Source organism: Varroa jacobsoni, unplaced genomic scaffold, assembly GCF_002532875.2.
Source record: "Varroa jacobsoni isolate VJ856 unplaced genomic scaffold, vjacob_1.0 scaffold_111, whole genome shotgun sequence".
Taxonomy (NCBI): Eukaryota; Metazoa; Arthropoda; class Arachnida; order Mesostigmata; family Varroidae; genus Varroa; species Varroa jacobsoni.
In genome coordinates this window covers 73,808-100,288 of record NW_019213013.1, presented here as the reverse complement: position 1 = coordinate 100,288, position 26,481 = coordinate 73,808, and the positions used below count along the sequence as shown (strand labels likewise).

Sequence of the window (26,481 nt, the reverse complement as noted above, 5' to 3'; positions counted from 1 at the left end):
TTTTTAGCAGTACGAGGGTTTATATGCCTGTGCGCTGATCCGTCAATCCGGAGATCTTTTTCTCCTAGAAAAAAACGCTAATCATGTGAAAGAAGTAAAACTGAAATCCTAGAGCATTTTTGGCAAATGGAGGCTATTCTCAAGCTATATACTAGAACTAAAGCTGGTCTGGGGACAAATGGCCAAGTTGGTATTTTTAGAAAAAAAATTCGCGCTCGTCTGTGACAGCAGGCAAGCCTCCACGGCCAGCCCAGATGCTCTCCCATGTGTGAATTGGTTGGGGATAGTTTGAAGGTAGATTTTAGGAACGAATTTCCATCGACCCGCTCCCCCCGATGGACCGATAGAAGGGTTGATGGAGGAGTCTCCCGTGGTGAAAAATGAAAGCCTTACGACGGAAACATTAGTGAGTTTTGTTGTGTTTATGAGACGGTTATAGAAATGGGTATGGAGAAGTGACGAGGTTAGTAATAAGGACCAGATCATTTTTAAAGAAAATCAAGACTTTATTTACATCAACAAGTTATTTTTCTTTTCGTTATATCTTGGTGTAGATCACATATATATAGCAAGTGGCCCTGTTAACCGACAAATGTACGTGCGTAATCATCCCACTCTTTGACACATTCACTAAAAGAACGCAAGAATCTTCTGCCGTAACATACCGCCTGTTTAAAATGAAAACTTAAGACCAGTTTAGCTAAGCAACGCCAAGGATGACATTCAAGCCTAAAGATTGACGTATGTGTAGTATGTGGTCGAGGATGACCTCCAAAGCTTAAGGTATTTGTGCTACCTCATCAAGCGATGAACCAACCATCCTTCCTATTTGAGTGCAACAGTCACGGCGCCGATTTTGCCAACATAATACGCTACTGTTACTACTATCTGATAAGAATGTCTACTGTTACAATTATTAGGGAGTATTATAATCGAGTACTACAACTCAACGGCAAGCACTATGTAAATATTCCACAGTTATCGAAACGTTTGGCCCGTTCTTGGTCGCTGCCACACCTGTTTGTGCTGCTCGTCTAACATAGTTAGATTTATTTCCTATCGTTAACTTAGCTTAACTGGCATCGTCTACTCTCGGCTCCGTAACTGAAGTCTCGGGAGGCTGTAACCACTGCTGGTCAAACAACGGAAGCTGTGGCAGTTAACTTAAATGCTACCGAAAAAGAAGGCTAGAAGTAGGCCGTTTAGTTAGTCACTTACCCACCCCCTCGCCCCAGGCACCTCCGCACCGCCGACTGCCTGGGTCACACTCATCTAGTTACGCACTAGCACCAAAATCAAACCAACAATAACAACAACAACATCTACATAGCCTGAGGTATAGCCAGGCCATCGTTCCGCCGCTATCTAGAAGGTGTCTCTCCAGGAGGCAGACTGTCGCGTTTCTCCATCTCTTTTGCACCTTGTGGGACTTTGTTAGACAACCCATCACAGTTGTAGAGAAGCCGTCCCTAATACTTCTCCATCATGTGTATGTATGCAACACTCAAATCGTTAACTCTTTTCTAACTCACTGCCAACGATGCTTGACGCGACTCCGCAGTTGATATGCCGAAGCAGACGGACAGAACGCTGAGAGCCCAGAAAAAGCTCAGAGGCGAGAAACAAATAACGGGTGCTAGTCACCACTGGGGTGGTTCTATTGTGTTATTAACCAATTTACATAGATTGCAGTTTTTATCAGCCAGGGTGAAGGTTGTTGCGACTGCCGTCGCTGCCGCTATTTTTGCGATGACGAAGATGCAGCGCTAACCGGGGAAATAGGACAGAGGATAGAAGGCTAGGCCAGGTTGAGGCCGTCGAATCGCGAGAATTTTCAGCCTGCGCTGTCCAGGTTTAGTCAACTTTATATCTAGCTGCCCAAACCCAAAACATTCTGTGAGGTTTTTGAGCGCGTTAAAATGAGCGATTGGACAGATCAACAAAAAGCTTGGAATATAACAGTTGTTGATGCCACTATCAGGCCAATAGGACCAGTTAAGCCTATATCCTTTATTTCAACGTCAAGAGATAGAAGACATTTAGATAAGATATGCATTAGAATACAAGTCGGCCGGCTTCGCATGGATGTATACGGCTAAGTAGCGCATGTGATACAGACATAACGGTTTGCAGTGATCATCGATCTCACATAAATTTTTGTTAAATAAGTAAACGAAATAAATCCATACAATCTCATTTTGTATATGATGCGCACGATCGTTAGCGTACATGGCTATAAGCTTAAGAGTAACGGCTAGTTGTATGTATTTTACTGGGAGAATTGATAGCTGAAGCTGTTCAATGGCTTGGTTAGAAAGGAATGTGTCCTGTCCTCACAGACGAAGAAAGGGGATTTCCCTTATCCTGTCCTAACGAGTCCTATCACATGGCTAAGTAAACCTAAGTAAGATTACGAGGGCAGATAGCAGCCGAAACAGAGGCAACGGAGCGCGAGATAATGATGAATCGAATAAAAATTCCCCATCGATCTCTAGCTACTCTGATGCAAGCAACCAACGGGCAAGATACCCCATCGACAAATTTTCTTTGTTACAGTTGGTCCTGATGCGTGATTTGACTTCTCAGCCGCAGCTGTTACCTTTCTCGCTTTTGTCCCAATGCAACTGTTGCATAGATTGACATAGATCATTTCAGCTCTTGAGCACTGTTGTCTTGGCATCACGCGCAATTGCACCCATGGCAACTGCTTTTCATATTGTTCCTCTATCAAACGTCAACTTGACTAGCCGGACACATTGGTTTGCAAGTGCAACACATAACCTTAGGTGTTGTCCTGTCTGACAAGAAACTACGCAGATCTTGCTGTAGTAGTTTTTGCTCATACTTTTTGTGGTCTAATTGCTTCCCGGCATCAAACGACGCCATTACTGTTTCGTGTCACTAGCTCACCGTTAGTTTGTTCTCATAGGCCCGGGTTTCCACTAACCAGGACAGTATGTATATTCTTAGAGACTTGGCCAGCGCAGACGACCGGTCCAGTCGCTGTTCCTAGCACTACTTGAAACTGCGCATCTCGCCACCGTCAAACGAAGACTATTCTTAGCGCAAATTAATAGCGGGAGTACACGGATGTATTTTGAACTACCAACGCTCCAATCCGCAGCCAAAACACTACCGACAGCCAGTAGACAACCACTTACTACTCTCCAGAATTGCTCATCGTTGCCACTTGGCCCCGAGTATTTACCGAAATCCGCGCATCTTCCCGCACCCGACTCATCAGCAAGTTCTCGTAGCATTCTCGGAGCCGCAGCGTCATTCGCAGAGCTTCAGCAACCTATGAAGGGAAACAGGCCTTTCGTTTACCTGTTCATCGGCCAATTCGCGATGGCACTGGCGGCTCACTCGCTGAAACCTGGGAGCAAGCAATGGCCGTGGAAACAATGCCCGGAGCCGAAGCACGTCCTAAGCTACTTTGTCCCTCGGTAGAAGCAACAGCAGTACAGTAAGAGGTTGATCAACCAATAGATATCTACTCTTAGAACGGTACTATGTACGAGAATAGATCGTCCTAGACATCTTGTGTTTTGTATCCTTTGGGACGGTCGGGGGGGGGGGAGGGGTTGCTGAGTCCAGAGGCAGCTAACAGAACGTAAAGATAGAGGTTGTTTCAGCCAATTGAAACTACGACTACTACTGGACAAACGTAGAAGAAAATCGAGTGCCTCATCAGGTGACTCAAAATCGATTTGTTGGAGATGATGGCTGAGGTTGATGGTGGCGTTGACCGTCAACTTTGCAACAATGCCGATAATAAAAACGGCTATGCTATAGATAGAATAGGCACAAAATATAGACGAAGTGGGATTCCTATGCTTGAGAGTGTATATTAGAAGGCAACAGTGGAAAGAGAATCGAACAGGTTTTTCCCGAGATGTCAGCCGTCGTCTATATGTAGTAGCAGTTGTTTGCGCATATATCCTAGATATGCTATGCTGTCTACTTCATGCACGGAAGACCATGCGAAAATCCATTTTGCTAGTATGAAAAGCTGCTGGATAGTTCAGATGTTTGCCGCCTCTATAACAGATCACTTATCCTGATGATTCTGCTACTGCAATACAAATTGCCAACGCTAGAGAGAAGAAACTATGGGGTACAGTGCATTTATGTTGAAAATAGGCCAGGTTAATCCTTCCAATCATTAAATTCATAAGTGCTAGCGAAACCGCAAAAGGAGGCTCTATAGAGTATGATTGACTTGTGGTCAATCAAGGATGAGTTGTATGGGCACGGATTTCTATGACGAGTAGGATTGAGCCCGACTGTAATTTCTAACGACACCTAATGATTCGACCGTATTTTGTATAGTACATCAATACCTTTGGCAACCACGAAGAACCATATAATTAAATTTTTATCAAAGTACCCATCTAATAGCCAATTGTAGCATATCAGTTGTTGAATGCACGCCGCGTACTAGTTCTCTCCATGGAAAGGAATACACCTCCTACGAGATTGGCAGTGCTCTAGAACTGAGCTCGGTTTTAATCAAGAAGTAATGTAGTACTTTGTTTCATCTGTACTTGGTACCTTGTCACAGTGGGCTTCAATGAGCAAAAGGATTCTATTTTCACGGTTACTTGAATTACATAATGCCGCCTCTCATTTTTACTTTGAGCGTCTTCAGTGTGAGAAGCGTTAGGTACCCACCTGTAACTGTGAACGCGACCACCCACGCTCGTATAGGGCTGTTCTTATCGTAGGAAGTTCTTCTCATAAAAATGCGCTGTAGAATTAGTGGAATGATCAATGGCTCCGTTAACGAGACTATTTGAAATTGTTAAAAACCCGAGCATGCCTAACTAGCTTCGATGAAATGCCGTTTCGTATAAAAGGAGGTCAGAGTTAGTAGATAAACTTTATATTGAAGCGGAACTTTTAGATCGAAACTCAACAGATACCGTCTAAAGATTAGAAGGATATCATTCGTAATGAGTAGTGAGAAGAGTGATGTCTAAGACGTCCAGTCCGTTATAAGTTTCAAAAATTATAGACCTCTTTATGCCCTAGTCGTCTTGAGTAATAAGCCGAAAAACAAGTAAATAAGAGTGCGTCGTGCTAAACAATATAAACGCTCCGTTACTCGGAGAAAAACCTCTCAACTACTATCTAATAGTTCTTTAACCGTATCTTTATTGTTTTGCCTATGCGTACATGGCAAATAAAGAATCATATGCGTAAAATCTAATTCGAAATTTGTCTTAATCGCCCGCTGTCTTCTCAATTGCAGGTAAAATGAGAGAAATATCGACATCCACATTAAGTATTTGACGATACTGCTACGCCACACGTGATATAAGATAACTCAAGTCTGCTGCTTAGGCGGCGTAGCTCTACGACACCAACGCCATTAACAGGCCTCTTCGAGACTTCACCCAAATGAAGTTCAAGTTATGAAGGTTTTTCGTTCGACTTTGCAAGCGACCCCGCGATTACCAGCCGAGCTCAGATATGGGCTGTCTGATTAGCGTAGTCTACCCGTACATCCGAACTTGTGTTTCATGTTTGAGCAGACAAGTTCGAATTTTCGGGTAGCCCACGCTGTTTCAATCGTCGAAACAGGCAAAGGAGAAGGCCCGAGGGATTATCCAGCTACGGACGTGTCGCTCACCCTATACAATAAAGCATGCTATCTATCGTGTTCGCTTGGCGTAAACGTACAAAAGAAATCTGGGTATTTAAGTATACCTACAATTAACACGCTTCATTTTACCCTAATTCGTCTTCGATATGATATGCACATATATTTCGTGGCGCATCGATACCTAAAATTAGAAGTGTTCGAAATGGTTAAGTCAAAGCCGCATTCAGCTGATAAGTGGATTCAACTGATAAGGATTTACCTGTACTGTTATGAGCCGCCAATTAGGATCAGGAGTTTCGATGGCTGTCATTGAGTACCGTCGATGACTATCAAGCGTTTTTTCCATGTTTACGTCCTCGCGCGCTCATCGAATTCCTCACGGGAGGTTCGCAATCGCTTTTGAATTATTGATGACATATTTGTTCGCACGTATTGTGACCGATGTACAACTGCATGCCGTAACGGTTTGCATTAGTTGAGAGGGGTTCGGACTTCACTGACTAATTGCATTGTTCGACCTGGTGATGAAGTATTATTCGTACTGGGTTCGCATGAGCGGAGCAACGTAATACGAAGCCAGCCGGTCTTCACTGCTTAGACCTTTCAGTTGTCGGCAGACAAGTGAATTTAAAAAAAACGATGCCGTAATAACAGCTTTGCACCAAACGCGCTAGTGGCCAGAAAAGATCAGCGGTGGTGTGGCCTTTTCCGTATTGCATAACACTACCTCGTTGTGCTATTTATAGATTTTGCTGTTAGATGATGTGTATACTAGTTCTCTTTGAAAGTGAATCTCGGTACCCAATATAGGGTCACAGAGCTTCCTCGAGTAGGAAAAACAGGGAAGCAGACAAATGGCAGTATAAACTCAGTTTATTTCAGAGCGTAGTCTGGGCAATATTGACTGCGTTGTCTTAGTGCCCAGTCCATTCGCAGCAAGATACGTGCAAGTGGCCATTAATCTGGTTCTCTCGAAAACATCCAAATTTCTATAACTGTTTAGTAATTTTCATGCTAAATAACGTTGCGCCGGTTACTGATTCTCATCTGGTTAAAATTGAAGCGTTTTGCAAGGGGTAAATTTTTCTCAGTCGAGCTCTCGATCCAGTTCCAGTATATTCCGATCGGGTGAATCGGACGCAACCATTTCCTAATAGTATGTAACGGCGAACAGGATCGGGATTTGTGACCGCATTCAAAAAGCAATAGTAGTGAATGGTGAATTTACCACGATGTTTCTCCTTGTTCTTTACACAGACGCGTAATGCGGGCATTGATGAAATACTTCATCTGTACTCCACTCTATATATATATTCTCGTAGCGGCGAATCCATCACAACGAATCTGCTCAACGTCATACAGTGACCTTTGCCTGTCCCGTTTAAAGGCGGAGCCATAGACGACTCCCTGATGGATGTTCGTCGGACTGATCGCATTATCCACTGATCGCTTGTTCAATTTCAGGCGAAACATATCTCGCGCTCCGCTGTTCCATGCTCGCGGCTGGCAATGTTCTACAATATTCCTTTCTTTGGACAAGCGTTTTTATACATATGTCAAATATTAGAGTTTGAGTAAACGGAAGATGATCTCGTGCCGTACCTGACTCTAGCCACGTAAGCTCACAACATGACGACGCGTCCAGCGGGTACTAGCCGTAATGGCGGTAGACGCTTCATTCCACGATTTGTATTATTGGAATAACGAAACGTTGAGTCGGTTCGCAGCCGATCGGAGATATTTTGAGGATCACATACACTTCCGATACATACAGTAGCTTTTTTTCCTTTGAATCGTTGATTTCAACTTTTCTGTTTGTAGCCAGGTACGATTTTGTCGCTATCACGACCCGGTTCGAACTCGACGAAAGATGAAAGCTTTCTTTTTCAAGAAAGAAATAGTCAAACGATTTTTTTGTCATTGTTTTACTAGAATACTCTCTGCTGTGAAATTGTTTGTAGGCTGAAAGCAGGCCGAACAATGAACTGCTTAATTATTCAATTAGAATAGAAATACAGAAAAACTGATTCTTAAAGGTGTGTGTGAGCTCCACTACATATAGATTATTGTTAACTTCTCTATTCTTTACCGACAAATCTATAATTCAACACTAGGTCAATTTCAAATCCTAACGTCACCGGTGTTTAGTAATGCAGACGTTATAAATAATCAGTATTGAGATGTTGATGTCTTTTTTAATTTGTTTACTAGGAATATACAGCCGTGATGAAAATTTTCATTTTGCTTTTGTGTTCGGCCAGACGAATGAAAGGCTACGGTACATTCATTAGGATTCCATCCTCATACTAAAGTCGATGTGGTGCGGTCCGATTACCTATCGCTGTTAAATCATCTGGCGATAACAGATGGTTCCCAATTGATAGGAAGCAAAATAGAGATGAAAAATATGAATACTTTTAAAAAATACATATGTTCCCATAGTTTTGCAGTGCTAGATCGGCACATCAAGGGTCATGTTATGGTAACGCTCATGTGCTTAATAAAATCCTTAATAAAATGCTTAATAAAATGAAACTTTTCGAAAACAGAATCATACAATATGGAAGGTTGCTAAAACTTACTGAGTGACCAAAGACGCCTCAGGATTGTAAATACAAAATCTACTACTATTTCAGCGGAATAAGACATATTTGTGGTGCACAATAGAACGCAGGAAACGAAAATCTCAGTTTATAGCCTTTAGTGACAAAATATGTCCATTATGAAATTTTACTTACATAAATTATCTTTTGCCCGTTTTCTGGACCCCACCTTACGCATTAGATATATTACCACACTTAATAGGGTCAAGTCAAACAGTCATAGTAAAAACATGCAGTTAGAGATTACGTCCTTGAGAATCATGTTCTCACCAAATATATAACAGTTAGCTCGTACTTATCATGCATATATATACTGCACGAACGAGTTATGATTACCTGCTAAAAAAAAACCAAAACATCTTAAGGTATACCTATTGAAGAAATCGGTTACATAAATATTTCATGGCATATTTGTTTTGCTTTTGCTGTACGAACTATTCCCAGGTGCCGCTTCTATTCTTTGATGGTAATCAAAGGGGGTTTGAATTCGGGGGAATCTGCATGAAGAGCAGGACAGTGAGTACACCGTATCGGGATATGAAGGGTGTGTTGTGTTGGCGAAGGCGAGAACGAAACAATGTAAACGAAGAGAAAGAGACGCAAAAGGAAAGTTGCTCGCCGTTCTCAGTGCACTGGCAGAGCCGAGGTAGTAGGTTGTATAGTTGTGCCGTAACCTTCCCGACTATACATCCAACTAGCTCATGCTGGCCACGCTTGCTTAACAATCGCTTTCCGACAAACCATAACACCGACAGGCGCACTGAATAAATAAACGTCTCTACCACATCTTCTACTGTTGCAGTATTGCCAGCGATCGTGCAGCTAGCAGGTAGCCACTGTAGGCAAAAGCATTCGACAGTAATAAGCACGGCAGGTGGCAGCTGAGTCAAGGGTTTTTTCCGCCTCTGTCGGCAATTCAGAACGATATCAACAAACTCAGGAGTGGCGCCAAATTTGACTTTGACACTACTTAATAATTATCAGGTACCAGCTAGAATGAAGTAGATTTCATGGTACACAACTGTTTCTCGTATCGTCCTGCATTGTCAACATAATGATTAAGTCTACCTAGTCATTTCTATGATAAATATAGCTGCATAATAGATATGAGTGTTGTTCTCAAAACAATCTTGCATTATTGTTGCATAATGTAATGTCTATACTTAGGCGTAACTTACTGCACGTATTCGTCTTTCGTTTTCATTGCGTGTCTTATCTGTGTCTCTCTGTATGTGTTAAGCCATGCATTACCACCATTGTTGTCCCGGAACTGCCCACGCCCTTGTCGAGTCGCTCTCAGAAATCAAACCCAAGTGTTCCGCTCGCGACAGAGTCGTCTGTACATCTGGACACGTGCATTGCAAAGTCATAACCTTGACGAAATCAACAGCAGCATCGAAAGTTTCTACTATCACAGACATTGACCTATAGAATATCTGTAAACAATTATTATAATAATAATAATAATGATTACGATATTATGGCAGGTGTCGTAGCAAACCTTTCTGGCAAAATAAAAGGCACGTCAATTCACAGCAGCCTGAATTATCCCTTACTTCCCAAACGAGCACAAGTCTTACTACTGCACCACCTGTAGCATCGGTATATAGTGACGATCTTTACAAGTTCAGGGCTGTAACGTTCTTCACCGACTCAGAACAACGAACGCAGCAGCAGTTTCTCCTTAACTGCGGGGTACTCCTCCTCCCTGAGATCCTTACTTGTGGATTGGGACAGAGAAATTTCCCGGGCAAGGACTCTCGGGCGTGGGCGACTCCAGACCTCATCAACAACAAACAGAAAGAAATACTTGAAAAAATAACATCCTCTACCCTATTCGACAGGACGATATCGTCTACTCAACGGCGCCTAATATAAACCTGAGTGAATAAAATTTGCACGGCAAAATTGTCACGTTTACCCACGTCCACTATTAGGCAATCACAGGCATGGGCACGCCAAGGAGGGTCACCGAAGCGCAGTTTTTTTATCGTATATTATGGCATACGATAGGTCGCAGTCAAAGAAGGGTTTATCGATCGTATTCGTTGCGTATACGTCTACGGCATTCTTGCCTAAGCAGGCCACTGACGAAAAGTGAAGATCGAGCTAATTAAATATACTCCCCTGTGTTCTGATAAACGCATGAGAAGTAACAATATGGAGAAACCGAATCCAGTACTCGACTAGATAGTACTACCCAATTAACATGTACTATATGTGTCAGATTATGGTTTTAAATGCGGTACGCATTATACATAGTAACTTAGTATCGTGTGCCAAAATAAATTCACCGTATCGTACGATAATAATTCTAACAAAAATCAAATAAATATTATCTGAACATTTAAATGTATATCTAAGTACGTAACTGATAACTTAAGCAGCAGTTAACAGGTTTACAAGCTAATCGTTTCCATTGAACTATCTGTCACACCGCTATGATCCTTAACCATGCTAAATACAATTGCATAGACTGACCCTGACATCATCAGCCTGCTCTGCTACTAACTTCCTGTCAAACAAAATAATGTTGGTAGTAGAATATCGATGTTGTAGAGCCGCTATTCGCGCAACTGAACACCAGTCCATAAGCATTATTGATATATAAATAAATACACTTGAATGATTTAGCTGGAATCATATATTTCTATACGTCGATACGTATCGCTAACTCAGCTCATGAACGAAGTGGCACCGTCAACCAATTCGAAGACTGATTTTTTGATGGCATGCTTTAGATAATCTCGAATTTCATAAGGTCACTTTATTCTATTCTTTGTTAATCTTCCGCGTCATGGAACGACACCCTTCACTAGTCTGCTATTACTACGATGATATGGCCTGGTAAAATCGGATGAAAGGAAAGGATGAAAGAAAAAACACAAGAAAGATGAAACAATTCGACTAGTGCATGATGCTTCGCGGCAGTGCTAGTGTATATACTACCGATTTCAGGCCCACCAGGCATCAACTTCATCCCGTTGTTACGAAGTCGTCGCACCTTATTGAACGCTACGAGTTGAGTTGTTGTCGCTGCTACTGCTATTGTTGTTGTCGCGATGGTCCTGCTCGCGCGCAGGAGCGAGAGAAGGAAAAGGAGTTCAAGCCAACGACCGATCCAACCCTAAACCAAAGATAACCCGCACGATCCGTTGTGCCTGGGTCGGAAGAGATCGAAGTTGGTTTGCGGCTGGTGGTTCCGCTCGGTACTCGGTGCTGGAGACTGGCCAGCCGCTGCCTGACTGCGCGGTTCTATGCTGTCCCAGGATTCCGCATCCGCGTTCGGCACCAGCCGCCAGTGTTAACCTAACTACTCTGCTCCCGTTGGCTTCTTCGGCACGGGCTGCGTGCAGTTAACTGCACCTGGCAGCCACGGCTAAGATAGTCGCGACAAAATCCGAGCTAGCTCGTTCTGCACAGAGGCCTGCAGTCTTACACTCGGACGACTGCGCATCTCGTGTGGATTGCGCGTTCGGCAACAACTGCGGCTGTGCTGGCGACAGGCCAAGCCCTGCTTGGGCTCGTCCCGTGCACCTGGTATGAGTACAACGCCCGCTGACATACAGACATAGATATGAAACATAGGAAGACAACACTGTGCGCATGACTGGGCACGAGAAAAAATATTTCCTCGGTTTTTTTCAACTATTAATTGCTACCGTGTAGCCGCGTCTTAGCGAACAGGGGAAGGAGAAATCGAAAGAGCCAAAGTTAGCGGTATTCAAGAAGTTACTGCGCATCACTCGGAACTGCTTCTAGTACATGTAGGCATGCAACTTTTTGCCGATGCGTTGCATCGACATAAATTTATCTCGTACTAGAACTATTGGCGGGTAACATTGAAGTGCTCGGACATTTTCTAGCATAGACGAATATAGCTTTATTTTATTAAGTCCATACTAAAGGAGTGCCAAAACACGAGGGTATCCAAAGATTATCGAATTCGACATTGGCTTGTTTTCGAGTGATAACTGCTAGGCAGAGTTAGAACTGGGGTTTGCGAAAGGGAATGACTAGTCGCTGAGAATAAAGTGGCCATAGCGACCATAAACTAAACTAATTGCTTACTAACGGTAAATGGAATGATTTTGGGCAAGCTCGGCAAAGATGGGTCCATCGTTAGCGTTCATCACATGTAATCGTTTGTTGGTAATAACGCGCTTCCGACAGGTTATCCAAGGAAGCGACTAGTGAGTATCCCCCCCTTGGTTTCTGATCTTTTATTACTTGAACTGGCTGAATTGTTCGTTCGTCTTTTATATTATCTTATAATAGCAGCATACACATAGACTTTATGTATATTCGACAATGAGATGGTTTCTTTGTAACATTCAGTTTTAAGACCAAAACGTATTATAAAAATTACACTCGTGTTAATGAAGCAGTTGAATTTCCGAAGAAATTGTCAAAATCACTGTCCCAGTTGGCATTTCGATTACCAGATCCTATAGTAGAATTGTATCAATATAGCCGAAGATGGTTCCTTTTATCCACGCTCCAGCCGAGGTGTTACAATTAGCTAGGAAATGAGCAAGTAACCGGCTGCGGAGAAACAAGTCTTATCCGTGTATTACATAAACTTATAAAGCAGACTACTGCCACGGAATTGTTGTACGATTACGGTAAAACACCTTGCATTTTATATGGCCATCTAAAAGTTAAGACGATTGACCCTAAATTGGCCTCCGTGTCCTCCAGAATCGTGTCGCAACTATTCAGCATTGGTGAACAGTGTATCTTTCTTGAAGTGTGCGTATATGTGCGCACATGTAAGAGCGGGGTGGAGCGGGAGGAGGGGTGGATATATCTGGGGAACGACAATCCGGCAGCACATCAACGAATCAGGCTGATGATAGTTAGTGGTGGACCGCTGGCCTAAACCACTATCCAGCTGCAGGCTTACTTGCGCTTGTGGCATCACATTCAGTGTGATGCCACTACATACCCGTTCGTAGGGCAGTGTGGTCGTCGCACCTACTATCAAGCTGAAATAGTGGTTAACGTCGTCGTAGGCTACTAAATTCTTCCTACCACCGGTTTTGAGTGAGTACAACGATTCACATTGCCATGTATCATAGGCCTACTGTGTAGTGTAGTAGGCCTGCCTGCGAGTGCCGCTAACACGTGCTGAGGACGCTGTAGTGTCGCTGCTGTTGGAAGCAGCTGCAATGTGGTGTCGTCGAATCCTAGCCTGTGACGAAGTGGGCGCCGCCTTGTTAGCACTGGTTAAGTACGGAAGAGTGGGCCTAACGGCCACTACACCCCCGCTAGCATGGCCAGTACCAATACTCAAACGAAGGCGAGATTGGCATGAACAATACAGTTATTGAGATCATCAGCACCGCCATTGCTACACAACATTCTATGCCATCATGGGACGGTAGTTGGGGGAGGGGCAGCTCTAACTAGTGCTCGCGGGTGGTGCTCACCTAAGAAAAAAGGGGGACAGAACGAGGTGGGGCGGTACCTCTTGTTACTTGCTCGTTCTACTCTATCTGAAGAGATGCTGCTGCGCTACTGCCTAATATATATATATATATATATATATAGAGAGAGAGAGAGAGAGAGGAAGTATCGTTACTAGCGAATTTAATGTGAGTTCATTGTAAATAAAACATGTCGTAGGGAACGATAACATTTTACTAGTAAGAAACTTAGCGAAATCCGCAACCCTCGCGCCATTGGAATATGGTGTTTTTATTGAAGAGCCTGTAAGAAATATTAATAGATTAAGCAATTGAACGCTTGCTTATTTCCAAGTAACAATTACGTTGCAGTTCTCTTCGACAGTCAGCTCACAAGTGTAAGATGATTAAGTTGCGTACAAGTTTTGCAGAGGAAGAATTTCAATTCAAAAGGGCGTGACTAGCATTCAATCATGAAGCTAAATGCTTCTTCAGATTCATTAAAATGCCACACATTAAAAGCATATTTGTAGCTCTGCTAATAGATGAGGTCGCGATAATTTGTCGCAGATTTAATCGACCCTAAGGCATGTCAACGGCATATCTATGTTTACTATTGCGCCTAGCAACAAAATTTGCCTCTATGCCATAATCCAAATATGTCGCTTATGTATTGCATTTATATCTATGTATGAAAAAATTGCCTTTCTGCATTAGTTTTTAATACGCATATTGGACGGACCTGGCCCACTTGAGGAGCTTATCAACGGCTTGTGACCGCTAGTGGGAACCAATGAACGGGATCGTTATTACTACAACGTTCACCATTAAGCATTAGAGAAGGGCTGCGTAATTACTAAACAGGGCATTCGGATTATTGGGACATAATATTAAAGGCCTACGTTATTCAATAGGTTTATAACAAAACAATTGTAACTGTTTATTACACTGAAATCAGCTAGCCTGAAACGACTCACTTATGAAGTAACGAACTTCATTCAACCTGCTGATTGAATTTAATGGTAGTACCAGTCAAGCTTTTGCAAGACGATTTTCGTATCTTTGCCAGGTGGCATTTGACACGGCCGTGGATGCGATGACTTCGTTTCGAAATATTTTGAGTCTTGTGTCGAGTTTTTGAAGCGCTAGGCATTGCTGCCGATGCCTGGATCCTTCTACCACGAGGGAAAGTGTTTCTAGGCCCCGTGTCGAACATAAGGCGCCGCGTCTTTATGAGTTTAATTTTAAAAACAAGTTTACACTGCACTACCATGGGAACGACTCTTGTCTGTTGACTCTTTTCTATTTTATAGACCTGTTTCAACGTATCTGTGCCATACACAGGTTCTTGTTAACCATTTTGTTAGTTTCAAGCGTCTTTCAACAAAATCCTTCCAGGCCCACTAAATGTAAATAATGTTTTTCCTCGTATAGAGAAAGACGGCGCCCTTTATTAACCTAACAATTCTGTGAAAGAACCCGCTATTATGGCTGCGCTTTGCACAGTGCCGGATGCGATGCTGGTAAATGATGAGAAGCCATGTTTTCTTGTCCGTTACACTTGGTTGGAAGGACACGCAAGCTCTCAATGTTTAAAGAGGAAGATATTATTTGGACAAAATCCCATAAACCAAACACATCTATTAAGATTATTCCGGATGACACCGATGTTAATTCTAGATAACAATTAGGCGTCCTATGTACTGCACCTTTCCAAGAAAACGACGGGTGGATATTCCGCAACCTACATAAGGACAACTCTTTTACCAACTTCTTTAAAATCAAAGGAAATGGTCTGCCTAATGGTGCATTCACCAGTGCTCTAGAAATAGACACCCTTGGCATTGCTAACAATTTGTTGTGTCATGGCTAGAAGCCAGATTAGTATTATATACTGTATACGATGTAGTTGTAACGTTGCAGTTCCCTCAATGAAAGAGCGATGGACGGGAGTCGGGTATTTGCATCCTATATTCACGACAGGTTAATGAGTACTATCCGAAGTCTTCGTCAACTTAGATTGGCTGAGAATAGGATGTATCTTCTAGATGAGATCTTTGCGTTTGTCTTCAAGCAGTTCTTTTAGTTATAAAACCCAATACACAGAGTAAGTATGTAGTGCTATTTCGACACCTACTCTATTTTATCTATAACTTCGGCTAAAGACGAAATAAAGTGGGTGTCGAAAATGCCTTAGGAACATTGTTTGGACGTGAATTTTATCTCAAATTGCGCCACACAACGAACAAATCAAAAAGCAAGAGCGCATTCAACCGCTATATCGAAGTGGATAAAGTAAGCGAAAAGGAGCTTTTGAAAAAAGGCGGACATTGGTTTTTGATGAACGTAATATAAATTTCTTCATTTTATAGCAGGTAAGCACGTTTTTAACTAAGTTATCACAGGGACTCAACTAGGCTATCCTAAAAATTAGTAGCTTAAAGCTGATATTTACTTATCTATCGACATTACACCCTAGTAACGGCTGGAACGAGTTAGTAGCGATACCGGGATGTTTGATTTCAAGACACAGAGGTGTTATGGTAAGAGCGCACTATGGCTATTTAAAAATGAAAGGAATACATATTCGTGTAATGACAGCAACAAAATGCTATAGTATTTATTTTGCACGTATTACTAGTGCTATAATCGATTTTGGAGAAATGCGGACCGCTAATATAAATACCAGAAAGTTTTAAAACATTAACTCCATAAGTTCGTACAAAATAAGTTATATTGTATTTAATAGCACGTATTGGAACGTAGTAAGCAATGATGACAGCAACCGTACTCATGTGTCGAAAAAAATCGAGTTCCCTATTTTCATTATAATATGCTCGTGTAGTATACACAAATGAGGCGAATAAACAATATAAGCAACATGTACGCATAACTGATCAGTAATAAATCCAACGGAACTTCGTGTCGTTTTGGCCCCCAATGGTTTACCGAGGCGGGGTTCTCCAATGAAAAACCCAACAAAAAAAATTGTATCAGTAAGTGATAATTAGATGGCGATAGGAGATCATCCGCAATGTTTCAGGAAAAGCTTGCAGGTCTAGCCGATACATCCAGTAATCTTAGTTATAACTCAATTGAAATATATCATATGGGCTAATCAATATGTGATTAATGGGGTTCATGCGCTGATTGATTAGAAATTTCAGAAGCCTATTCTAGACCTTTTAAATAAATATTCATATTATGTATTCGTATGTAATGGTAATGTATTTAATAGGTAATTTTAACGATTCGACGACTGTTTTTGTACTCTTAGGTCCTAAACAAACAATCATACCGGTAACGAATTAATTTTTTTAAGAAGCGAAAACGGTCACGTTCTTCTGTAGCACGTGAAATTATTATAATTTTTCAAACGGATTTTTTTTAATTATCCAGTTTCATCATATTCCGGCCTCTTTTTTAATACCAGAGGTTTTCTAGGAACAGCACATTTTGCTATACTATTTAGAGTTGTCATACATTTTTTCGTTTTTCAGATTAATATTAAGTAGCCAGACTGTTATTAAGAATAGCATCAGTTTCCTTAAATTACTTTCTCTAGCACAAACAAAAATATTAATAAAACTGTGTTTCGTCTTTGAGATGGCCTGGTAGATGGTTAAAAATCATAGAGGTAATGCTTGCAAAATAGCAATAATTAGAACCGTTGAAAGCGATTACTGCAAAAAATAATTGAGCCTTTATTCTGTAACACGTTATTTATTTTAGTAATGCTAATAGTAACTCATACGATCCCGTCGCACTTTATCTGTTTAACATACTCGTTTAAATAAGGCATTTTGTTTTGGAGAATGAATGTCTTTTTGACAAGGCGTTAATCATTTATATAACCCTCACCAACAATGGTTCGTAACAGTGCGTCAAATGAACAATATCAAGCATTCAGATACATATCTATTATACATATACAGAGCGTACGGGATAAATCGTGGCGCAATCTTGTGAACTGTTAGTCGTATCGGGCATTCTGATTCGTCATTACTACTAGAAGAAAACCGTTCTTCCTAGACCACCAGAGCCGGAGTAGAGGTAAAACTAAAAGGATCAAAAATTTACCAAAAAGAAAACAGAAAGCCATGTCTTATAATCCGAAAATACTAGAGGCTCGGCAAGTGATAATTGTTTATACGGTTGTTTATATAGGCTACAACGGCTCGCCTTTCTGGGCTCGCTCGCATCTTTTGATTTTTTTCACTTTTTATATCTTTAGATTTTCGAGAAACTCAAAGTGGCAGTCATAGTAAATAAACGCGCTTGTCAGGCTTATTTCTGCTTGCATATGCAAAAAATTTCGTCTCGATAACGTTCTTTTTTATTGTTTTCATTTAGATGCAGCTGAAAGACAACATCAATTTTGTCCCAACACCATATATATATATATATATATATATGTCTTCTATATACTGCGTTCTTGGCAGTGTTCGTATCACTGACACAAAAATACACCGGCGGGCCGATGGTGCCTAAAAATCATAAATAGGCAAACATTTGGTTTGCGCTATATTTATGAACAGAGAAAAACTAACTCATTGACCAAAAAACAGGCACGGGGATGTCACAACCCCATACGACAATCTCTTCGTCGTTTTCACTCACTTCCTCCTTGTTATAGGAACGGATCTCGACTCTTATTGCACATACAAAGCCGAGTATAATTGTCCGGTTTGTCTATGAGAAACTTTATTTGTCCTCGTTCTATACTCAGACAACTCGCACAACCGGGACGCTAATTAGCTCAATTAACATTTTTTTTACACACCGACAACAAACAACCATAAATATATCTTGTCATACTGCTGCTATTTCCTTATAGAAAGATGAGGAGAAAAAAGGTGGTCTCATCGCCCTTGTGATACTGAGCAGTATATAATAACCGCTACAGGAAGTAAAGAATTACGCAGTCTGAATAAAGTCAAATAAAAGCTTTAAAAACTTTTGCCTTTGTGGCAAGAATAAAAATATTTCCAATTGATTGAAAGTTAAGATTTCAACATTGAGAAGACGAAAACATACACAAATTAAACAAGCTCGGGCTTCCGACTGAGACTTCCAGATGAAAGTAGCGTCCGAGGGTGAGATGAAATCGCCATTTGTGAAACGTAGCGGTCAATACTCTTGAACTGCCATTTCCACTGTGGATTGTAAAGAAAAGGTCGATGATCGAAACGGTTATCGTCGGGACTGTAACTTTCAGCGTGGTATGCTGGCGTTAATACAGTTGTCTTGTGGCGATTAATTGAGTACATTTTGAAGAAATGTTTAACCTTGAATACCAACAGGTAAGAAACACGTTGTATTAATATCAATATTTCAGGATATGATACAATATCTGTAAGCCCTAATGCTATTGCATCGGACCTAAACGAGTCTCTTTCTAAAAATCTAAAATGGATTTATTGAGTATTCTAGCATTTTTCTGAAAATTATTATTATTGAAAATTATTTTAATAGCCAAGATGCATTAGTGGGCTAACAAATCTCAGATTGCTAGTACGAAGCTTTGTGGCATCTCATACCCGTTTGTGGCGCGTGCCTTTGACTGGACTTCGAACTAGTTACTTAGTGAAAAAAATGTTTATAGCGAATGAATCTTATCAACTCAGCTGCCAAGTTTTCCGGCACCGCTCGCTTGTCTATCCAACATTTAAAATGCAATACTTAGTAACTCCATTAGCCATCTCATTTGACGCAGTGGTAATCAGTTCTGTTTGTACTAACTTTCCTAGCAACATCCGCAGGTCTTGCCGAGGGCTCCTCAGCGGTGATTCGCAAATACATAGCGAGAGGTCCACAGCCATGTTGTTTTCGCAAGCTGCCATATGTCGACAATTCGGCGTACGTCATGCCCATATCGGCCTCGTCAGTTTGCACCACTTGTCCTTCGCGCAGAGGTGTCAGCTCGGCCGTCGGAGGAGCATCTAAAATGCCTGTGGAACACCAATCAAGGGCACCTATGTTAGAGAAAATGCTTTCAGCGTTAATCTTATTCTATAAATTTGCATAAATTACACGTTAGATGTGAGATACGAACTATTTTACTGAATGAGAAGTCAGCTTGATAAACGTCACGATGATTTTTTTAAATTAAAAAATGTACCTTAAGTTGTACTGATCTAAATGTGTGTCGTAACCTACGATGTCAAACTTAGTTGCACATATAAGAATCAGAATGCGGTTAACAGTGATCGTTCTTAAAACTGGAACAATGTAAATCTATATATTCGTATATTAGTCTGACTAAAAATAAAATAAAGATTAAAAATTAATATAGATTATTTATCTCTAAATCGAGGCGTATTTGAATTACCTTCCAACGAGTTAAGGTTAAAGTGGCCGACAGCAAATCGTAGAAACTTTTTAAGATCTGTCTTCGAGATGCTCCCAATAGGGTTGATATCGCCGCTCGAACAATCGTATTTCGTGAGATACCCTCGGAGTGCTTCGTCCATATTACCCGTCGCCAAAACAAGCAATCCCCCAGGCCGTTCGCTTCCCCACAGAAGGAGCTGCGCGAATAGATAGCTTAAAAGCATTCTAACTCGCGCCTGAACGTTTTGCAAAGCAAGATCTTCACGAGTGGAGCCCCCGTGTGCCTGGAACTTTGGCACTCGTCCACCCATAACGCTAACAAATATTGCTACGGAAATATAGCGCGCATAGAACGAGAATTAATACACATATCTATTGATCTAGAAAAATAAAGTCAAACACGAAATTTATTTGAGGAGACGATTTTCGTTGCGAATCATTAATCGTTACTACCAATGGGAAAAGCTATGAAATATTTTATAGATAAAAATGGTGTGTTGAAAAAAGGAAGCAAATCGATTACATAAGCATTAGCTGGCAATCTTTATGGTAAATTCCAACGCTCGTCAATTTGCATCTATTATCCCTCCTCAATATGCGTTGTTTGTCCCAAGTGAAAACAATTGCATATAAAAACTAAGCCATTACTCATACGTATATTAATGCACATATGATATACATATTAAATGCGAACTTACCAACAATCGCCCTGACGGCGGTATCAATAATAATGCTTTGATGGCTGGCGCCGATCTGAGAAGCAAAATTCTTCGCTGCCGATTTCGTTTTTTGCGAGGAGTTCTCAGTACCCATATAACAAGTAAACAACAATTTTTGGCAAATCTCTCGTGCACCACTACTTTCCGGTGGCATATACTTCGAGTCGCCAATTACAGTTCGCAGATCGCCAAGTACCTTCATAATACAGACCATTATAGGGTTTATCGAGGCTTAATGAGGATGAATACTTATTAAGCAAGAGAACGCTTTTTACGCGACAGAATGGGTATCTAACATTCATTTATCCAACTAAGGGAAAATAGCATTGAACAAGTCTTTCATCATATTTATAAACGATTGTAAACTCCCAAGGGTAAAGCACTTGAGAGATACAACTTACCTCCTGGTTGCCGGCTTTGATCGCCTCGTCGATGAGGGTGCACATTGAATACACGATTGTACCCACGGAGGCTGAATCAACCCCGCCACTCAGGGGAAGAAAGAAACCGCCTTGACCGGAACGCCTACGGGCGGAAATAAAAATAAGTTAGAGAATGAACCCTTCGAAACCAAAGGAAACAAAGCAAATCTTCAAACCCCCATTTGTTATGTTACAAGAACATGCATGAAAGTGCTTACCTGAGATAGTCCCATAGCCAACAAGCAGGTCCTAAAGAAATTTCCATTTCAGCAACCATTTCTGGCCATTCAATAGGTGTATTAGCACTTCCTCCGATGCTTGAAACAAGGTAAATATCTGCACGGACATGAGGGTACATGGCCATCGTTGTACTAGCCCATCCTCGGGAACGGAATATCGCACGTCGAGCTCGGATGTCCTCGATGAAGAACTTGGCCGTTATTACCTCGACCTGCAAAATGCATCAGAAATTGACTTTTTGTTATTAGGAAAAAAGGAAAAGCTATGTGAACATTGATGCATCATCGTACTTGAAACTAGCAGGAATATTAAAATCATAATAATAGTGATGATAATAATAAAAAAAAAATTACACAAAAATGTTTAGAAGTCCTTGTTGAAACGAAGCCTACTTTTGAAAAAGTCCTTTTCTTGATATTATTTCGGATGTAGATATTAAACCCTATATAATAATTTGATATTGTCAATCATTTGTTGGCAATAGTGAATTTTACATTGTTAGATTTTTTTCGATAAAAAAACATTAGTGCATTTTCAAGAAGCTGGTTAAAATCATTAATTAATAATATAATCTGACATCTCGCTTTTAATGAATGATCTGTTTCCTAAAAGTAGCGAATATGGTACGCACAAGAGATGCTTAGGTATAGTAATCTATAAGGATACATTAGGCGTGCTAAATATTTGTAAAATATGACGCCGTATTTCTCCTTTTTTTCTTTTCGTCTTCTCAAAGCCAAAGTGAGAAGATTTTTTGGCCATGCTTATGTGAAACTATATGATTATAAAACGTATACCTCTTCAAGACCAAATTGTTTGCCGACAGCGAGAAACCGCCCGTTCATAGTTATATTTGACAAGCCTTGGTAATAGACGCGTTCCCCGTCACAGCCACGCAGATTCGAAAAAACATAAACACAAGCTGACTTCAATGAGGCAGATGCGACCAGATCACGGATGAGATTTCGTTTTCGCAGTTCATGATATGATCCGGACGAGTTGAAAATGATTTCTGCCCCACACAAGCACGCGTCAATGTTTGTGCTATAATTGCAAGTTTAAATCGGTAAAAAATTACATGTAACAACTTTTCATATACACAGAAAGGCTAGGCAAATCGTTTTACCACTGCTACATGTAAATACGGATCAATTTTCTTTTTGCATTACATGCTCAATCATTGCTCAGTATCAGAGGATGCAAAAACAAGAGTTCGATACAAATTTAAGTCCTTTTTCTTTGACCAATCTAATATTCTATATAAAGTCTTCGTGAGTTTCAGCCTGAATTTCCGCATGAATTCAATGCTATTCAAAATTAAGCTATAAATGAGGTAATTTTTAACTAAACTGTGCGTAATTCCGTAGATATCATATATATATGTTACAATGTACCATTTTGAAATCTAATAAGTACTCAAAGAACAAGAATCGAACTAAATGTGTGGATACTAACAGTGCTTCGTCAACCAACCTATTCGGATTCCATAACTCTTCACAGATCTCATAGCCTATCAATGAATCTTTGGTCTCGAGCAAAGCGTCCCCAAAAGGAACTTTGACCTGTTCGGTAAGCCGAGTCACCATCGGCGGTAGGGTGTATTCCTCAGTATGTTTTCGATATCGCCAAGGTGTAAACCACCGGGATTCTCTATAAGAACAAATTCAATTAGCACTTCGATACAGCGAGAAGCCAACAAAAATTGTCGGCTGTATTGAATTTTCAACTCGACAATGAATCAAAAAATTGTGGCACCTCGTTAACGACTGGGCAAAGACCGCACTCTTAAAATAAAGAAATTCTATTAAATACAAAATTTAGCTTGAAAACTATTAACAATCATTATTAAAATATTCATCAGTATGCTTCATTTATAACGAACGATTTGCGCAGAACACGTGAATAATTCAATTAAATCCACAACATTCCATGGTTCGGAATTGTGAGTTCCTGATAGAAAGTACAAAAAGATGACGAAAATCAAGTATAATAACATGTATACCTGTAGTTTCCGTCATCACATAGGGTCATTTTAGGACGAATAAGCAAAATTTTCTTGTTAAGAAAGATGACACGGACGTTGTACAGAACCCCGCGCAAAGATACGGCCATTCCCACATCGCATATAATATCCTGAAAATATATAACATGCGATTTGGCTGAAGTGTAAAAATGATTACATATTTAATAATTTGTTACGTAATTATTATATAATGATAATAAATTTTGTTTATATATTCTTATACAATTAAATATGTGAAACAACTGCAAAATGTCAATCTATCTAAGACCGGACAGTCGTCACAATGGCGGAAATAGCAATATGAATTAATTGTGAAATAAATAGTAGGTCTGATAAGTTAATCTGTATCGACTGTGACATAAAATTTATGTCTTACAAATGTGGACGAATCATCAAGAAGCTTGGCCAAAACTTCCCACGAATGGAGCTCTGTGTCGAACTCGAAGAAATGATCCGCACATCCATAGCCACTGGAAGAGGAAAATGTAACGAATGGCGGGATTTGTGATCACAGGCATTCAACGGTATATGAAATGGGTTCTTGAACTGAATAATTTCATTCTATTCAAATTAGTTCCAGCATATTAGAGAATAAGCATTCTAAATCGAACTATGCATGATTTAACAGTTCTAAATATTCCGCACTTATCATAATCTGTTCGCATCTTTAGACAGGAATATCAAGCTTTTTGTAAATTCTTTTCTATGTACTAGCATTTATGAATCAAACCATTGATGCCAGTATGTGCAGCACATTTTCAGGTAAAGGGAGTGTGAGGCCTTAGGTACTGATTTCTATGGAACAATTTTGTTTTTATATTCATACGCTCTACCTGTCCGTCGCGGGCGTGTCTTATAGCAACTTTCTCTCTCGCGAAGTTATAAAGCCTTAAGAGTTAGCCTCGGCTGGGATTCAATTAAAAAGCTGGATGCACAGTATGCAAGTGTGAAGCTTTTTATAACTTTACCATGATCAATGCTGCCGTCGAGTAATCGTACTTGACGATTATTTGACCATAATAAATTGAAAGCTATTGAAGTGCGTTTAGCATATTAATAACATAACAACACTGAAAACATTGCTACTTCTATATTTTTTACAGTAAGAGCGCGAAAATAAATAAATCTTATGATCACTCCGCTATCTTCAGTCTTATTATCTACTATCTAATTCGACGTTTGCTCATGTTTCTTTTGTCTAAAGAAATTGATGTCTCTGTTTCAGCCTCAAGACTTGTCTTTCGTAAATATGTTAAATTTCCTCCCGTTGATTCAAGGGTTTGATACATGTCATAAATATCTAAAATACGTCGGAGTCACTTGAATGGTTCCAAGAGGTCAATCTAGAACTAAACTTTTTGACATGATCGACCTTAGCCTCCTTGGTAAATGGATGATGTAGAAGGGTTAATCATAGATGGATGTGGAGAGAAGTTGCAAATTATTTTGTTAGTAGAAGAGACAAAACTTTCTATTGTTTCCGACTTCTTATCCTCTGTAATACATACGGCAAAAGATAATTCACAGAAAGTAATATTTTTATAAGGGAGTACGTCTTTGTGGCTAACTTTGACACAGTAAGGCGAATCCAAATAAGGATTTTATAAAGACATTCATGGGGCAACCCAAACTAGCCAATACTGTAAAGTAACTTGGGATAGCCTGTAAAACAGAATTAAAACTGTATTTCGTTTCCTTGAAGTCCGTAAACTGGTCGAATTTTATTGCAAACACCTACTCATTTACAATCAGAATATTTCAGTCTACTTCTGCCTGGGGGCGAACGTTATAAGCCGCATTTGTTTCAAACATGGCCATTTAATGGTATACAGCTTCCGATGTTGATCATCTACTGATGCTTATTGGATAAAAAATTCACTCACGGTATCTCAAGTTCAGGTCCACTTCGATACTTTGAACCGGCAGCCTTCGCACGTTTTATACCTGCAAATGCGTCACAGTTAATACTCATATAAATATTATTCAACATAACAAGCGCACCATTGCTTCACGTATAATATCTAGCGTAGGTAGGTTTTGGTTCAGTAGAGACACAAGTATTAATATATTAACTAACGATGATACCGATCGACTGGAAACACTCGGTCATTTTTACAACAGGCTATTGTTGAGAGTAAAATTATTCTACCCTGTATTTTTCTTAATAACAGACTAAAACGTGAAGTACTGTTCCTATTCACCTACTACATTTCTATTAGCACTAGAAAACACGGCTCATTATCCAACGGCACATCCTTTTCTACACTTACTCTCCAAGATCCGCCGGTAGTTTCCAGTGAAATCAAGAGCCCATTGGTTTAACGTACAGCCCGACACGCACAGAACACTTGCCATCCTGTATCAGCAGCACTCCAATAACGAAACACTATCGAAAAATCACCACGCATAGACAGACACAAAACGAACCACGACCTACCCCGAGAAGCATATAAATGCGCATGAAATTGGCCAGCCGTGAAAATAACCTAGACACTAATACGGATAAGCGAGAGGGTAAAAATTGGCGGTCGATTTGTCCACCAGCTCGTTTCGCATCCACTTCTAACGTCCTGAGCCTGCTGACAACAAAGTCCCAGGTCCCTGTAGAGAGTTCTTCCCATAAAAATATTTTCTCCGGGTGTCCCGAACAGGGCTTTATTCAATAACGACATATACAGTCAACACAACACAGACAACACGAGAACTGACGAACGGAATAGAACCAAATAGAAAACAGGTGATCCTGACGACAACCCTAATGTTTTCAAACAGGCAGACGGCGCAAAGTTGGTGACTTGATCGTCGTTTGACAGTCGCCAGCTCCGTCTGTTTCACTGATGGTGACGGCGCCAAATAGTAACGAGTTAAACGGAATGATTTGATAGATGATGATTTTCATGATGAGGGAAAGGGAACCCTCATCTGTTCGCCTGGCGATCCTCGCAGTCTATCGCGTTACTACTAGATGCCCGTTCCTACAATCAGGTGGTAATTGGAGTAAAAAGAAACCTAAATTTCGGGGCGGTGCCAATTCTCGGTCCATGTAATAGCGCAATAATAATGTAGTGTCAACTATCAGCGGCCTAGAAGCGCTCTGGTGAATAAGGGTCAGTCTGACTTCATAA

At 40.6% G+C, this 26,481-nt stretch overlaps 1 protein-coding gene across 2 annotated transcripts; it reads right to left on the bottom strand.

Moving 5' to 3' along the window:
* Positions 1-16,209: 16,209 nt before the first annotated feature.
* Nadsyn (NAD synthetase) lies at positions 16,210-26,186 on the bottom strand. 2 transcript variants are annotated; one of them, XM_022843153.2, is made up of 13 exons: positions 25,627-26,186; positions 25,240-25,300; positions 23,733-23,826; positions 23,336-23,466; positions 22,807-22,983; positions 22,131-22,377; positions 21,312-21,544; positions 21,073-21,196; positions 20,651-20,867; positions 19,951-20,280; positions 19,362-19,570; positions 18,657-18,775; positions 16,210-17,678 (listed from the first exon to the last, which is right to left on the bottom strand). In XM_022843153.2, the coding sequence occupies exons 1-12, from the start codon at positions 25,709-25,711 to the stop codon at positions 18,662-18,664; spliced, it is 2,022 nt and encodes a 673-aa protein (XP_022698888.1). In that variant the 5' UTR covers positions 25,712-26,186; the 3' UTR covers positions 16,210-17,678; positions 18,657-18,661. The 2 variants fall into 2 exon arrangements, with proteins under 2 accessions (XP_022698888.1, XP_022698881.1); XM_022843146.2 differs by having other exon boundaries at positions 18,657-18,907; positions 25,627-26,183.
* Between the last annotated feature and the right edge of the window lie 295 nt (positions 26,187-26,481).